This window comes from Mytilus edulis, chromosome 3 (assembly GCF_963676685.1).
Source record: "Mytilus edulis chromosome 3, xbMytEdul2.2, whole genome shotgun sequence".
NCBI classification, from domain to species: Eukaryota; Metazoa; Mollusca; class Bivalvia; order Mytilida; family Mytilidae; genus Mytilus; species Mytilus edulis.
In genome coordinates, this window is record NC_092346.1 from 12107146 (window position 1) to 12123564 (window position 16419).

The following is a 16419-nucleotide window of genomic DNA, read 5'->3' on the forward strand; positions in this document are numbered from 1 at the left end:
GATGTTTCGAAAAACTATGTCTTGAATATACGAAAATCTAGCACCAACCTGTCATGGGGGGTTTAATATCCCTATCACCATAAAATATATTAGAAAAACATAACTCTTATCATACCTGCAACTGGTTGAAAAATAAAGGAGTTTTAGTCGAAGCATAGATGTGCAAGTGAATCAATATTGAAGCCAAAATAAGCCATATATATGCAGGCAACAGTATTTCTACTTTATAAGAGTTTGCTTTATGTTTTTGTTAGTTTTTGAGGTAAAAGCTGACATTTGTCCGTTGTAAAGTGTATTACCATAAAAGATTGGATGGTCAATACCTGAATGTGTAAGATGACTATGTAGGAGTGAAATTATTATAATGTAAACGCCCATAAATACGAAGCAAGAATAACTGAATCAACTCAGGCAAACACAAATTAAAAGAATGACTTTGATAACCCTATACTAGAGTCTACTCTAAATCCATGTATGCAGAAACAAACATTTAGTATAACAGCAGCAACCACTCTCTCTCTCATCTTAGGTTTGAACCAGGTTGCCCAAATGAAACCTTATTTCCATTAAAGGACAAGGTGATTTGAACTTGGATATCACAAGAAAGCCTATATTAATCAAAGTAAACCTGGTTAAAGTTACCTGTTAGGACATCCAAAAGTTATAAAAAATGACCTGTGTTACACAAAAAACAAAGCACAAACAAGTGCTTAACAACATCTAGATACCCTCATAATTAAAAGCATAACATTTCAAATAGTCCCAGCATTCATGCTAACTGATACTGAAATTCAACCGGTACTATAAATCATAATAAATAACAACCATAATTTGGAATCAACTGTTGCTAAGCAACCAGTAGGGCCAATGATTTATGCAAATGAAAAGTTCCTCGTAATGCACCAGCCTAAAATAACAAACGGCACCTAAACATACAGTGTACGATACTCGTAAATTGGGCAACTTCTAGAATTCCCACGATGAAGATTACAATACATTCTAGACTAGTATATATATAAATTAAAGCTGTTTTCGACACCTAAATACTAAAGATTTTTAACGGTGGAGTAGACTGCAAGACAAGGTGTAAATAATTACTTAGTTTGTAATAGATTTGCTAATATTACATGTACATATATCTGTTTAACTGCTACTGACAAATTTAAATTACACAAAACTTAAAATAGTCTCATTTAAAAGTTGATTACAAGATAAACCCATTGCACCCTTTTTTTCCCTTAATATATATATATACATGTATAGAAAAAAAAAATCAATAATAATGAAAATGTTCAAAACCCTGAGACTGATTTGTAGGGTTTGTGGCAAACAGCAAAAAGAAGTCTGTCCTAAATTAGTGATCAATAAATATACACATCTATAAACTTTTATCCTTTAAATTGTGGTACTTTATTGCAAAATCTGTATTCATGCAGTGCATGCATATCTGATTTTTTATCAGGTCATTAAACTAAGATAAATATTATAATGTTATATAAATCGATAGCGTCCTCCATTCAAAATTCATTTAATATATATATATTATATAACAATTATATAGAATGTACAAAATGTAACCTCATATTTACGAAAGTTTTTTATTTCAAACACATGATGCGGCATCCCATCATTGTAAGGCATATAAATTTGTAAAAGTAACACATTCAGCAATTAAGTTTAGAAACTAAAATATAAACGTTACACAAATCTTTTCAATCTAACCCATAAGATTAGAAAAAGTTGTCATAATCTATATAAATATGTTTGTTATATGTTGTTATCACATGTACATTTGTACATGCGGGGTTTAACTTAAAAGTAATATACTGCTTTTAACTAGTAAATCTGACGATTACCTGAAAAATTCTCAAGGAGTTGAGTTAGTGGCGTTATGAGTCGTGAATCCAGTCCAGTCTGGTAACCCATCTGTAAAAACTAGTGTGTCCTTGTTGTCCAAGTCTCTGGTCCAACTGTTCCAACTCTTGGCCGTGTTCTGTGGCCGAGCAAGGTTTCTAACTGATCTACCCAACATTGTGCTACAACTCAACAAAAAGTAAATATTAGTTCCACCATTCTACATAGCATTGACATAAGAAAATCAAATGACTGTACAAAGAAACAATAACAATTAAAAATTATGTATACTCATACATGTAGTTGTGTCGATAATAGTTACAATAATTTAAAAAAAATTTAATTCAAAATTAGTATATACACAATGTATATAGATTTATATATTTATTAAACTTAACTCCATAGTCAGTTGATAGTAACATACATGTAGTGTAATATTAGTATATAATTGAGTTATTACAACAATAATTCAAGCTGTGGCCTGTTTACATATGGCTAAATTCTTGATTTAACTGAACTATTCATACCATATCGACCTAGTCTAGGCTAGAGAGTAGTAGCAACTATAAAATGTATACACGACACTGTGATGAACGACTCTGGACAATTTTTAGTACACAAATGTGTAGGTACACTCAAAATTTATAGCCGGATATATACAGATAATGATAATATTTGCTTAAATCCACCAGCAAGCTAACATTTAGCAATGATTTCTTTTAGCTACTGCTTCTTAACTCCGGGTATCGTCTCTGTTCAAGATTTCCAAGATTTTTGTTTATTTGTATCGAAAGTTGAACTTCCGGTTACGAACCTGGGTCCTTCGCCCCAAAGAGTACGTCCCTTTTACCTTCATATCCTTTCATGGAATATTTGCTGTATATGTGCTATAAAAGATCTAGATACACAATTACCGATGTATACCCTCTTAAGGAAAATTTACTTTTAATTCGGAAGTTTTCGGGAGTTCATTAAATACACGTTACTAACCTGCATGATCTGTTACAGCGCAAAATACAATTTGTTAGGCTTACCCATAGGCAGTAGACGATCTGTCAATACTTAATTTCAATAGTATAAGATATGGGGAAAAGGTAATATATAAAAAAAATTAAACTAAAAACAAATTAAACTCGTCGTGCATCTAATTTATGTAGAAATATACAATGACGCATGGTAAACATGATAATCATTATAGTCTGCAAATCTTAGGACAATGTTGCATCTAATTACTCACACTTGTAAAAATTAAATAATTATTAAAATGAAAACGAATAATCCATTCATGGGACCAATTTCTCATTCAGTCTTTGCATGTGCTCTCCACGTGGCGATGCAATATGGTTAAAAAATGGATCGATAAAACGAATTCTTTCTAAGATAAGTACTTCTAAATAATAAACATTAGAAGCATGAGTCAGTTTATAACCATACGAATTCTTACAGTAGTTTACTTTATCATTTCAATTTTCAAGTTTACCGCTTACAAAATTTAAACAGCTTGCTTGCTGCGAGGAAATTCTAGAAAGGACTAAATGACGTCACAGAATATATCGTCACACATGTTGGGTAAATCTAAAACATGAAACACAATCCGTGAGTGGCCCCGGCGATAACTGAATTTAAGTCTATTAACTTAAATTCTATTACATTCCAATGTAATTGACCCCAAGTCTGACTCATACCATATCTTCCTATATCTATTATCTTTATTCTGAAGTTTTGCTGTCCCACTACTGCCACAGGTTAGGGGAGGGTTTGGCGATCGCTAACCTCTTACTCCGTTACATTATTCATGTGCCTGTTCACAGTCAGTAGCTGGTCAATAGTTCCAAATCGGTCATTCAAGAAGAATATTTATGTATCCCACAACAATGGTAAGAAAGCTGAGAAAATGATAAGCAAATTGGCATGAGTAAGACCGTTCAGCTTGGTATTTGTCTGTTGAATTGTTTCGCATTTTTCTTTGATGCTATGGCCTAGGCTATTAAAAAGCTTATGAGGGTATAGAAAGTAGCCATATACATGTATATATGTGTAGTTAGGTCGTTCACAAAAGTCATTATCAGAGGCGTAGCTAGGCAATTTTGATGTGTACGCAATGCCGGAGAAGGAAGTCATACGGTAGGGGGTCTGGGGGCCGCTGAAGGCCCACAGAAGCTCTGGGGTAAATGGTGCAAAATCCTGCATTCTCGCAATTTCCGAGGACTTAAAATGACCTCACAGAAATCTTACTTTTAGGAGAAACAAGTCAACTTTGGAAATAAATAATCAGAGAAAAAGATGGGAAGAGGATTGGCAAATGAATTTTAATCCTGAGAAGTGTTATGTAATTCATATTTCTAAAAAAAGTAAACCTTCCACTTTTGATTATATATTACATAATCATATTTTAGAAGCAGTAAAAGACAGTAAATATTTAGGCGTAACTATAAGCCATGATCTTGATTGGGGAACGCATATTAACAATATTACTTGTAAGGCAAATAAAACCTTAGGTTTTCTTCGTAGGAACTTAAAAAACCTTACGTACACATCACTTGTCCGTCCGGTCGTCGAATACTCTTCCCCTGTCTGGGATCCGTACAAAAAACAACACATCACTCAGGTTGAGCAGGTACAGCGTAAGGCAGCCAGGTTTGTCTTCAATGATTATAAAGACAGATCACCTGGAGCAGTTTCAAATTTAATAAAATCATTGGAATGGGAAAATTTAGAATTAAGAAGGAAAAAGGCTAGATTAACTATGCTGTATAAAATAAATTGGGGGTTAGTAGAAGTTCCTAAGGACAACTTAACAATTTCTGATAGACGCACTAGGGGGAAACATAAATTTAGGCAAATATCCACAAATAAAGATTTCTATAAATTTTCATTTTATCCTCGCACTATTTCGGACTGGAACTCACTACCTGAAGCAATAGGTATGTCTGACACCCTGGAATCCTTCAAAAGTGGCATATCCACTCTAACACTTGAAGGATCCACAGCAACTTATTAAACTTTAAAGCCACTGTACATAATGTATATATGTTATTGATAACGATTTTTCTGTGTCATATTATTTTTAAATTAAGTCCATATGTACATAGCACACAAGTTCCGGGAAGTTTTACACTCCTACCTAGGAGTCTACTCCCGTATTCGGAAGAAGAAGAAGAAAGAAACCCGTACTGTTGGCTTAACAATTTGTTTTTTTTTCCTTATCACCGTGTATCATCGTACAGCGGATAAAGGTACTAACCAAGCGGGCGTGAGCGATTTTGATCTTACACAGTAACGAAAATTCTTTGTTTTGTTCACATAATATCAATGTGTACTTCAATCTAAACATAATTGCTGTTTTAAGAAATGATTTGGTCGTAGGTTGATGGTTAGATATGTCTAATTATTTTCCCAAAACAAGAGGGATTACTAAAAGCATGTGTAAATACTTGTAAAAGAAGTTGGCCTTCGTCTCGTCCGATATAATTCTATATTCATTGCAACTCTTTTTCTGATAGAAGGTCAATGTGTGTGTATAATAAGTATAGCGGTTTCAATAATTGGCATTGAAATCTTTCATACATATGTTATTATTCGATATTTTATCCCTAAAGAAGCGTTGTGTACGGTGTTTAGCTGACCACATAAATCCTTATGTACGGTGCATAGTTAAGTTGATGTACACCGTACACAAAAACTTTATTTTCATACTCGTTTATTACCCAAACAGTTTCAAGGAATGAGTAATCACAGGTAGGTTTATGATTGGTAACCATTACTGTTACCCTGTATTAGGTTTCTTTCAGATAAAACATGTAAATGTGTCAACAACTGTATCGAAATTGAAAGTGGGTGTTGACTTTCACAACTATTTGCGCATGAACAAGTTAATTGTTCTTATTTGAATATCAAAGTTGTTTTATGAATAGGAAAAAATCGATGCAAAAATTATTTGGGAGCAGGAATTTCAAATGTTGAGAAATGTACATTGAATATTGATAAAGCAAAACAAAGATTTTCGTTACCTTGTAAGGTCAAAATCGATCATACCCGCTTGGTTAGTACCTATATCCGGTGTACTGATGATACACGGTGCTTATGTGTAGTGAATTAAAATGGCTTGATTAGATAATATTTTATTTGTTACCTAATCATGCTGAACCCACTTTACATTAGAAAACAAACTAATTTCCAAGCCAACACTGTGCAACTTAAATGGTATTTTTTTTATTGAGAAAATACATAAATAAAATTTCGAATCACATATATCTTTATGTTTTATTTTATGAGTGAACAAGCAGTGTTTTTCAGCTTTTTTTTTCTCTCAAAGTTAATTCTGAAAAATCAATGCCCATTTCCTTTCTTTTTTCTACTAAATATGTCCAAAACCGTGTCTGCTTTATTTTTTGTCGAGCCTGCAACTTTTGTTGCAGAAAGCTCGACATAGGGATAGTGATCCGGCGGCGGCGGCGGCTACGGCGGCTACGGCGGCGGTGTTAGCTAACTTCTTAAAAGCTTTATATTTTAGAAGGTGGAAGACCTTGATGCTTCATACTTTGTATATAGATGCCTCATGTTACGAAGTTTCCGTCAGTCACATGTCCAATGTCCTTGACCTCAATTTCATGGTTCAGTGACCACTTGAAAAAAAAGTTCAGATTTTTTTGTAATGTTGAATTCTCTCTTATTATAAGTAATAGGATAACTATATTTGATATGTGCGTACCTTGCAAGGTCCTCATGTCTGTCAGACAGTTTTCACTTGACCTCGACCTCATTTCATGGATCAGTGAACAAGGTTAAGTTTTGGTGGTCAAGTCCGTATCTCAGATACTATAAGCAATAGGGCTTGTATATTCGGTGTATGGAAGGACTGTAAGGTGTACATGTCCAACTGGCAGGTGTCATCTGACCTTGACCTCATTTTCATGGTTCAGTGGTTATAGTTAAATTTTTGTGTTTTGGTCTGTTTTTTTCATACTATATGCAATAGGTCTACTGTATTTGTTGTATGGGATGATTGTAAGGTGTACATGTCTAGCGGGCAGATGTCATTTGACCTTGACCTCATTTTCATGGTTCAGTGGTTATAGTTAAATTTTTGTGTTTTGGTCTGTTTTTTCATACTATATGCAATAGGTCTACTATATATTTGTTGTATGGAATGATTGTAAGGTGTACATGTCTAGCGGGCAGATGTCTTGTGACCTTGACCTCATTTTCATGGTTCAGTGGTCAAAGTTAAGTTTTTGAGTTTTGGTCTATTTATCTAATACTATATGCCATAGGTCAACTATATTTGGTGTATGGAAATATTTTATGATCTTTATGTCAGTAGCGCAGGTTTCTTTTTACCATGACCTCATTTTCACGGTTCATTGCACACTGTTAATTTTTTGTGTTTTGGTCAATTTTTCTTAAACTATAAGTAATAGGTCAACTATATATGTTGTATAGAAGCATTGTTAGCTGTACATGTCTGCCTGGCATGGTTCATCTGACCGTGACCTCATTTTCATGGTTCATTGGTCTTTGTTTAGTTATTTTGGTTAATGTTAACTTAATGAGACAGTTGTAATAAAGCTTTATACTTAGGACTATCAACATAATATCAATGATTAGTATAGAAGGCGAGACATTTCAGCGTGTGCACTCTTGTTTTTTCTCGGTATATGTTCAAAAGACCGAGTCCAGATAAACGATTCGTTTTCATTGTATTTCTCAAGTAGGTCTTCACTCTTCTCATGGTACTAAAAGACCGTTCTGCCGTTGCCATCGAGACCGGCATACGACGGACGGACCAACAGACAGACGGACAGACAGACGCACAGACCAGAAAGCACAATGCTCATCTATTATGGTAGGTAGGGCATAACAAAATCAAATCATTTTTTTTTCTTCAACAATATTAAATAAAATTGAAGATAAACTAAAATTTGCTAGTTAGAAAAGGTTAAAAATTGTAGTAAAGGGTGGGGTTGGGATGGTGGATCAGTACTTCGCGAAAAAAAGTTATTTTAATTCAAATTAGGATTACGGAAAACAAAAACTTTAAAACTGAAAGCATGGAAAATACGCACTTTTATTTAAATTTGGGAACATGTAACTTGTTGAACGAAAGAGGCACCCGTCTTGCACTAAAATTAAAAAAAGTGAAAACACGTTGAACGTCAAATGAAAAAGAAGGTGAATACAGTTGCACGAAAATTACCCTTTACCACCCACGTTAAACTTAAGTTGGACTAGACTGTTTAAGACTTATACTCTTCAACTTCGTACTTTATTTGGCCTTTTTAACTTTTTTTGATTCGAGCGTCACTGATGATTCTTTTGTAGACGAAACGCGCGTCTGGCGTATATACTAAATTTAGTCCTGGTATCTATGATGAGTTTTTTTATACATACCTCACAGGAAATTCATAATAATGAATTGATGTCCATGGTCTCTTAAGAATGTCATATTTTATTTCATCAGTTATTTTGGAATCTTCAGAAAAGATGTCAGGGTAAGGAGGCGTAGAAGACGTAACAATTGTGTTTTGACACCCGGAGGACTCAGCCATTTTAAATTGTTTGCATCAGCAACAGAATTACGATGCTGGTTTCGTAAATGAAAAGGGAAGACTAGTTTTCGGAACGGAATATAGCTACAAAGTGATCATTAACATATTTGTATATTTTTTTTTATTAACTTCATTACTTTAGTTTTGTTCTTACTAGATTTGCCATTTTTATTTTTGTGAAATTTTCGATGTGTACGCAACTGCGTTTTTTGCGTACGGGTTGCTACGCGCCTGATTATATTTGCTTTTATTTGTAATGACCAATAATTATTTTAAAATTGTCCATGTTTATAAATGAGAATATGTGGTATGATTGCCAATGCATGAGACAACTATCCACCAGTGTTGAAATGAAGCAGATTAATGTAAGCAAAAGTCTTCATCATAAAACAAAAAGTGAAATAACAAAAATACCGAACTCCAAGGAAAATTCAAAACGGAATGTCCTTTATTAAATGACAAAATCAAACACAAAACAAATGTATTTACAACTGTTATACCGTAAGTAAGCTTTAAAAGGTCATGGCATGAAAAAAAAAAACACAAGAAAAAACAACGGTCTTTTTTATGCCAAGTTACACAAATCTTCTTTTAGAAATTGGTCGATTGTGTGATTAGCCAGTAAAGTCTGCCACATTTTTATCATGAAATAGTATACTTTGCACCGTACGTATAAAATCAAGTAGCAAACAACGCACTGAATAAGCTTGCACATTAAACATAAAATGAATTCCCATGTTTCGCCATTAGTGGACTAGAATGTTATGAATAAGCATACATTTAATTTGTCTATGCTACTGTGTAGATCTTTATATGTCTGGGCTAGAACTTTTCGAATCTTGGTAATACAGTATTTAGTATCATTAAAACCATTAAGTTACGTAAATCAACTCCTCTGTGATTGTTCACTAATATCTCAAATCTCTTTATATTATAGACTATCATCATGGAAAACTAAAAACCAATATATTTGGTAATCAGTATTTCATAGATGATTAATTGTTGGTTGCTAAACGTCCAGTGGCAAATATTTCATGCATGTTCAGGACGAGTGTATATCAATAGAACACCCGTATCTACGCTTAAAACAATCTTGTGGTTTTTTTTTATCATGTCAAGTACTTTTCTTTGTATTTTCAAACACTTTGTACCTTTTAAAAATAATAATAACGTCTTGAAAGGCCAATGAAGGCGTAAAAGAATAAAATAAATAAAAAATATAGACATTTACATAAAGATATTTACCTGATAATAGTCCGAATGTCAAAAATGTCCAGTTAATATTCGGAACAAACGCTGTTGTAACGAGACCAGTGGTAAGCATCAGAGAACCTACCATCATTGATAATCTACAGTTGAATCGGTTAATTAAAACACCGGTCAATGGACCTGAAAGAAAAATAAAAGTTCATGAAGCATATTGATTTTAAAGTAAATATTTTGAAATATTAAACGTTATTTGGTGACGGTCTCCAGTGGAAATTTGTCTTATTGGCAATCGTATAAACCTGATGTGGTATGATTTGCCAATAAGACAACTGTCAACTAAGATTATGATTAAATGAAGTGGATCTAAGCAGTTAAATGGCTACCATACGGTCTTCAAGAAAGATAAAAACCAATATCGTATACTTCGTCTCTGATTTTTATTAAGGCAAACACGTCCATGCAAATGTAGTTGTTCTCATTATACTGTTTAATCTGATTGATCACTTTATCGGTTCTTCATGATATTTTTTATTTATTACGGAAGTTTATTTGTAACCTGGATTTGTTTTCTTTCAATCGATTTTTGTGACTTTCAAACAGCGGTATACTACTGCAGTGGCATAGCTGGGTCATTTTTACGTTTACGCCCGAACCTTGGCGAGGAATATGAGGGGTACCAACTGCTCAATGTTAAAGCACCTGCTGGTAGTGGGTTCGAAAGGGACGAAGCCCCCGATAGCTATCGAGAATGAGATACCATAATGATTCCTGTCAGTAAAAAATCATTGATAGCAACATACTTTTGAATCTAAATGGATATAGGAAGATGTGGTGTGAGTGCAATGAGACAACTCTCCATACAAATAACAATTTAAAAAGTAAACCATTATAGGTTAAATGTTTATTTGTTTTGGTTAAATTTTGTAATATGTTAACTTATTCATCGTGTTAAACTGGAAGCTAGCCTAATGGTCATTGGTTTTAGAGAAAACGTCCAAACCAAGATTACTTTTAAATAAGTTTAAAGGGTGCCGTGAGTGAGCATACAATCGACAAAAGCACCTTTTAATGAACACACAAAAAAAAAATGTTTCTAAGAGGTGCAATATAAAAAAATTCTGGAACACCTAGGATTTCTTCCCACAAAAAGTGAATCAATTTATCATTATTTCCTTTAAAGGGATTTAAAAAAAATCTAAAATATTCTTTTGACATTTTTTTCTTGATCTCGAATATTTCACGACAATCTATGAATAAACTCATCATAGATACCAGGACTAAATTTAGTATATACGCCAGACGCGCGTTTCGTCTACAAAAGACTTATTAGTGACGCACGAATCCAAAAATGTTAAAAAGGCTAAATAAAGTACGAAGTTGAAGAGCATTGAGGACCAAAATTCCTAAAAGTTTTGCCAAATACAGCTAAGGTAATCTATGCCTGAGGTAGAAAAACCTTAGTATTTCAACAAATTCAAAAAATTTTAAACGGTAAATTTATAAATATAACCATATCAATGACAATTCATGTCAGCACAAAAAGTGCTGACTACTTGGCTTGTGATACCCTCGGGGAAATAAATCTCTACCAGCAGTGGCATCGACCCAGTTGTTGTAAATAAACTCATCATAGATACCAGGACTGAAGGTTTATAAATTGAGCATGTAAAACAATTAATTGCGTAAAGAAGAGTCCGGCTATCTGTCTATCAGAAAAGAACAGAAAAATGAATGAAAACAAATGCTTTCAAAATTTTAGCTTTAGACATTAGTCAAAGAAAAAGTTTCTTCGGCATAAAATTCGATGAAGGTTCGACAAGTAGTTAATGTAATTGAGAAATAACAAAATGTAAGCCCAAACTGCGACCACTTATTAATTGAAGAAAGAAATACATTTTGTCCTTAAAATGCGGGAAAATTAAAGATATAATTGCATTATTATATTGCTCTGAATACTCTTTTGATCATAAACAGTTTCTGTCCAACTTTCGTAAAATTTCACGGAGAGTCATTCAAAAGACTTTATCCACATTCGGAACCTAAATATTGACTCCGCTTTGTCTCGCTTTTGGGACATAAATCACAGGCTCGACAAAAATACAAACAGCATATCGAATCTGAGCAGATAGTGAATTGCTTTAATTATAAGAAAAGTACGTAGAATTCATAGTAGATTCAGACTTTTACAAAAGATTCGAATAAATATATTAAATGATCTATTTGAGTAAATTTAGTCCCTTTTTATTCAAAATTACAATCCACTGAAAAAAAAGCACAAGGCTGATGTGCTTTTGACCAGTTTTTCTTATTCTATGTCGATTATTTGTTTTATTTTCAAAATTCAAGTGTACGCCCGGGCGTTTTGACGTGAACGTAGCTACGCGCATGTACTGTTGCCTTCATTTCTTCTTCTTTTTTTACTCTCACTATTTCTACAAAGTTTCGGTATATAAAAATTACACGAACAAGTGTATTTAGGTTGTCTCCCTTTCCCTATACGAATGTGTAAATGTCGCTGAAAAGGACAGTATTTACTTATAAATGCTATACAGCACGTGACGTGATATTACCTACCGATTCAATAATAAATAAAAAAAAATTATACAAAAAAAAATCTCATCAATTATTTACCTGCTAATGATATCAAGGACAAAAACAAAGCACTGACCCATGACGTTTTTAACAAACTATCATCGAAGGCATCCAAAAGCACTATATGAACCATACCACTAGCCCACATGAAATATCCACTTATACAATGGGCAAAAAACGAAGAAGTAGCCACTACCCATGCCCAGCCCCGATCTGGCTTTGTCATAGCTGTATATTTGAAGAAACTTCGCTATCCAATCTTAAACTATTAAATCATTTCTGAAATCTATCTTTTATCTACAGAGAAATATGGTACGAGTCTTTCAATGATATCTTCTTGAATAACTAATTGATCAAAGCCTATCGGTACACATCATGTACATTCGTTACGCATCCTTATAGATTTCACGCACACATACCAGCGTATTTGTGTGTTCTTGGATCAAACTAAATACAATATTCCATACGTCTATATCGGATACATATATATTGTCCTAATTATCGAAACATCTTGAAAATTCAAAAAGAACTAGACTAAGTCCTTGAAACTGTACGGATTTAAATAGTTTCCCTCGTCACATATAAACATTGAAATACACATTAGAAATTTAATGAAGTGTGATGGTTTAAAACATATTCAGTCATGCTACATGTATTTATGCATTCATTATCCAAGGACATGCAGGCTTGCGTCACACTGTGTGCTCACGTTTCTTCAATAAAACGACAATAAAAACACTCCATCAATACATGTATATAATGCAGTCGTTCAAAGACGCAGAGACAGCATTTAACACAATTAAAGGGATTAGATATCATTTGATGATTCAAACATATATAATTTATATCTATATATATATGAAAGAATATAAAAGAATTAAAATGACAGCTTGTAAAGTTTTCTAATGGATTAGTTAATGCCAAAATAAAAACATATTTACTCAGTGCATCCACATATTATTTAAAATTTCTATTGTTAAATAGTTGAAGAAAGTTTCTGAAATCTTGAATAGAAAGTAGTGAGTCAAATAAATGCAGAGATTAGACAAATGCCATTATGGCGTCAAATTTAAAGGTTACAGAAATGGTCCGAGACCACAATTGTCGTCCCTTGATTTTCGTATAGTCCCTAGTGTTGACAGTGGGTTACTTGCCATTAATTTTTATACCCCTTCCAAATTTATTTCTCCATGTTTAATGCCTCATATTGCAAGTAGGGGGGGGGGGGGGGGGGGTTGAAATTACACTGTAAAAAAATTTGGGTCCAGAATTTTAAAGGAAAGTAGTGATTTGGTCCAGGTGAAAAAGGTTGAAAAATAGCACTTCGGAAGCTGTCAAAAGATTTCAAGACGCCCTAAAGATAAAATTGTCCATATTTTGAGTTAGAGGCGATGAAGTTTTCTATAATTTTGATATAATTTGTCCCAAAAGTAGTACAACACACTGTAAAAGTTTCTTTGAGAAAGCGCAGGTGGGATTTTTTTTATTTTCATTTATGTTCTAAAAGAAATGCACTACGAAATAATTGTGGTCTCGGACCAAATGAAGACAGCCCATAAAATTTGAAATTGCTGAATTGTGTAACGACGATCCCATACCTTGTACCTATTAAAAAGAAGATGGAGTATGATTGCCAATGAGAAAACTATCCAAAAGAGACCAAAATGACACATAAATTATCAGCTATTATAGGTCACCGTAGAGCTTTCAACAATGAGCAAAACCCATACTGCTAGGTCAGCTATAAAAGGTCATGAAATCATAAATGTAAAACAATTCAAACGAGAAAACTAACAGCCTAATTAATGTACAACAAAATTAACGAAATCTATACTATTAAACGAGAAGACCTCATTTTGGGTGTCGCTTCTCTTCTTTTAACAATAAATTAATCAACACGCCTCTGTGTCCTATAGGTACAGTGCATAGTCGCATTTGTCATCCATTCATATGATTATTCAGATTGAGTTATTTTGGGAGAAAAACGAGAAAAAAGGCATCCGGATATTGTCCCGTCATTGGACTAAATTTTAAGTCAGATTAGACTTCCGGTTTGCGTTTTTCTGTATACTTTGAAAATACATATACTACAAATTTAACTTTATAAAGTGTATTTTAATTCTATCTGCTATCATTTTCAAGTTTACTATCCACGGCGGTCACAGAGTTTATCAAATAGAGGGTCTGTATACTATATCAATGACCATTAGTAACTTAGAATTGAAAGTAAATACACTTTATTTATATAGTAATGAATGTTCATTATATACAGATAAGCGCTAAAATTATTCATGTGAACTTTTGATACCTTTTCTGAAATTCTCCGTCATTAAATCTTTTACAAAATTCATTGATTACAAAAAAAAAAAGAAGATGTGGTATGATTGCCATGTTGAGACAACTCTCCACAAGAGACCAAAATGACACAGAAATTAACAACTATAGGTCATCATAAGGCCTTCAACAACGAGCAAAGCCCATACCTATCCACGGCGGTCACAGAGTTTATTAAACCACTGAATTACAGGCTCCTTACTTAAATGTTCACAACATACTAAAGGTAACTATGTTCATATTGAAATTGATAGAAAACCAAAAATTAGGAATTTAGGAAATATAGGAGGAGGGATAAAAAAAATCATTTTCCTGTCCCCAATAACCTATGACTTATGATACATTTGCTGAAATTCTCCAGTCATTCAATATTTTACAAAATTCTTCGAACAACACTTTACATACCTTAAACTACGCTCTGAATGCCCGCGATTTCGCGGGTGTGTTCTAGTACATAAGTAACATAAAGCAACAAATTACAACCACTGAGTTACAGGCTCCTGATTTAGGACAGACACATACATACATGTAACCCGACTTTGAATGAAAAATTCTATTCTCTAGTTGTTGTGCTTTCTGTATATACATTTGTGTCCTTATTCTCAAAAATACAATTCCTATATTTGCACCAAAAAAAATTCACGTTAGCGCATTTTACCTATCGAAAATCTACCATTTTGCTTGGATTATAAACGTGTCTATTCTCTTACTTCAATTATAGGATAAAAGTTCGAGATATTTGTAATTTTCAAACTAATGACAAATATCATAAAATAGTAGATTGTCGTACATGTATACATTTTGTAGTTGCGAATACATGTGGATCTTTTTTGTGCATAAGCATTAATTTCACCGAAACAAATTCCAAAGAAAGATAAAATATTTGTTATAACATCTTTTTCCCCGGCGACTGATTTTCAGGACAAAATCCTAAAAGTGATTATGTCATTGAAACTAGAAAGTAGAAAACACCTTTTATGTTCAATCATGGTTTAGTTGACTCTTTCGTCTTAAAATTGAAAGCGTACAAAGTTTAGATTTCTATCATTTTCAAATATTCAGGCTATATGTTGATATAATAACCATAAAATATCACGGTACCAAAAATGTAATATGTAAGACCTTTTAATGAGTCAGAAGAGCAGATTAGGTGTGTTAGAATAACAAATATTTACTATAATACTTTAACTTCTGCAAGTTTTTAATTTGCCCTGCCACGAAATATTCAGTTGGATTGTTATGCCTCACTTGGGGACATTATGTTTTTCGCTATGTACGTATTTCCGTTTGTTCGTCCGTTCGTCCGTAAGTCCATCTGTCCCACTTTAGGCTAAAGTTTTTGGTTAAGAGAGTTTTTGATGAAGTTGAAGTCCGAGCATCTTGAAACTTAGTACACATGTTACCTATGATTTGATCTTTTAATTTTAATGCCAATTTGCATTTTTGACCCCCACGGTCCACCTAACATAGAAACTGATAGTGCGAGTGGGACATTCATGTACTCTGTACACATCCTTGTTTTTAAGTAATGTTTTATTACTTTCGAATTTCCCCATGACAACTGATCAGACAATTAGTTGACTAAAGACATAAGGTACAATAAATGCCTAAAACCTAGAATATATACTTTTCTTTTAAAATACAACTGTCATATTAGAATCGTAATGAAGATATAAAGTACATGTATAAAGTTCCTGTACATGTTATATTCAGTATTTAATGTAAGTTAAAATTCAGTCAAATTACAGTCAAATTCGTGCAAAAGTTAATTATACAAACGTAACAACTGTCAAAATCCAGAATTCGGGCAAATGTAGGTCGCCCGTTGTTTTGATAACTTATGACATAAATGCGATATAATTAGCTGACACCGTTTGTTTAT

At 33.2% G+C, this 16419-nt stretch overlaps 1 protein-coding gene across 1 annotated transcript in view; it reads right to left on the reverse strand.

Annotated features, from left to right (window-relative positions):
* LOC139515826 (monocarboxylate transporter 12-like) overlaps positions 1–12823 on the reverse strand; it is a 25598-nt gene extending 12775 nt beyond the window's left edge. Inside the window, exons 1-2 of the mRNA XM_071305538.1 lie at positions 12243–12823; positions 9648–9791 (exon numbers count right to left, since the gene is read on the reverse strand). Of these exons, the coding sequence (XP_071161639.1) occupies positions 9648–9791; positions 12243–12429 (331 nt within the window). The 5' untranslated portion in view covers positions 12430–12823. The remainder of the gene's footprint in view (positions 1–9647; positions 9792–12242) is intronic.
* Positions 12824–16419: the final 3596 nt, after the last annotated feature.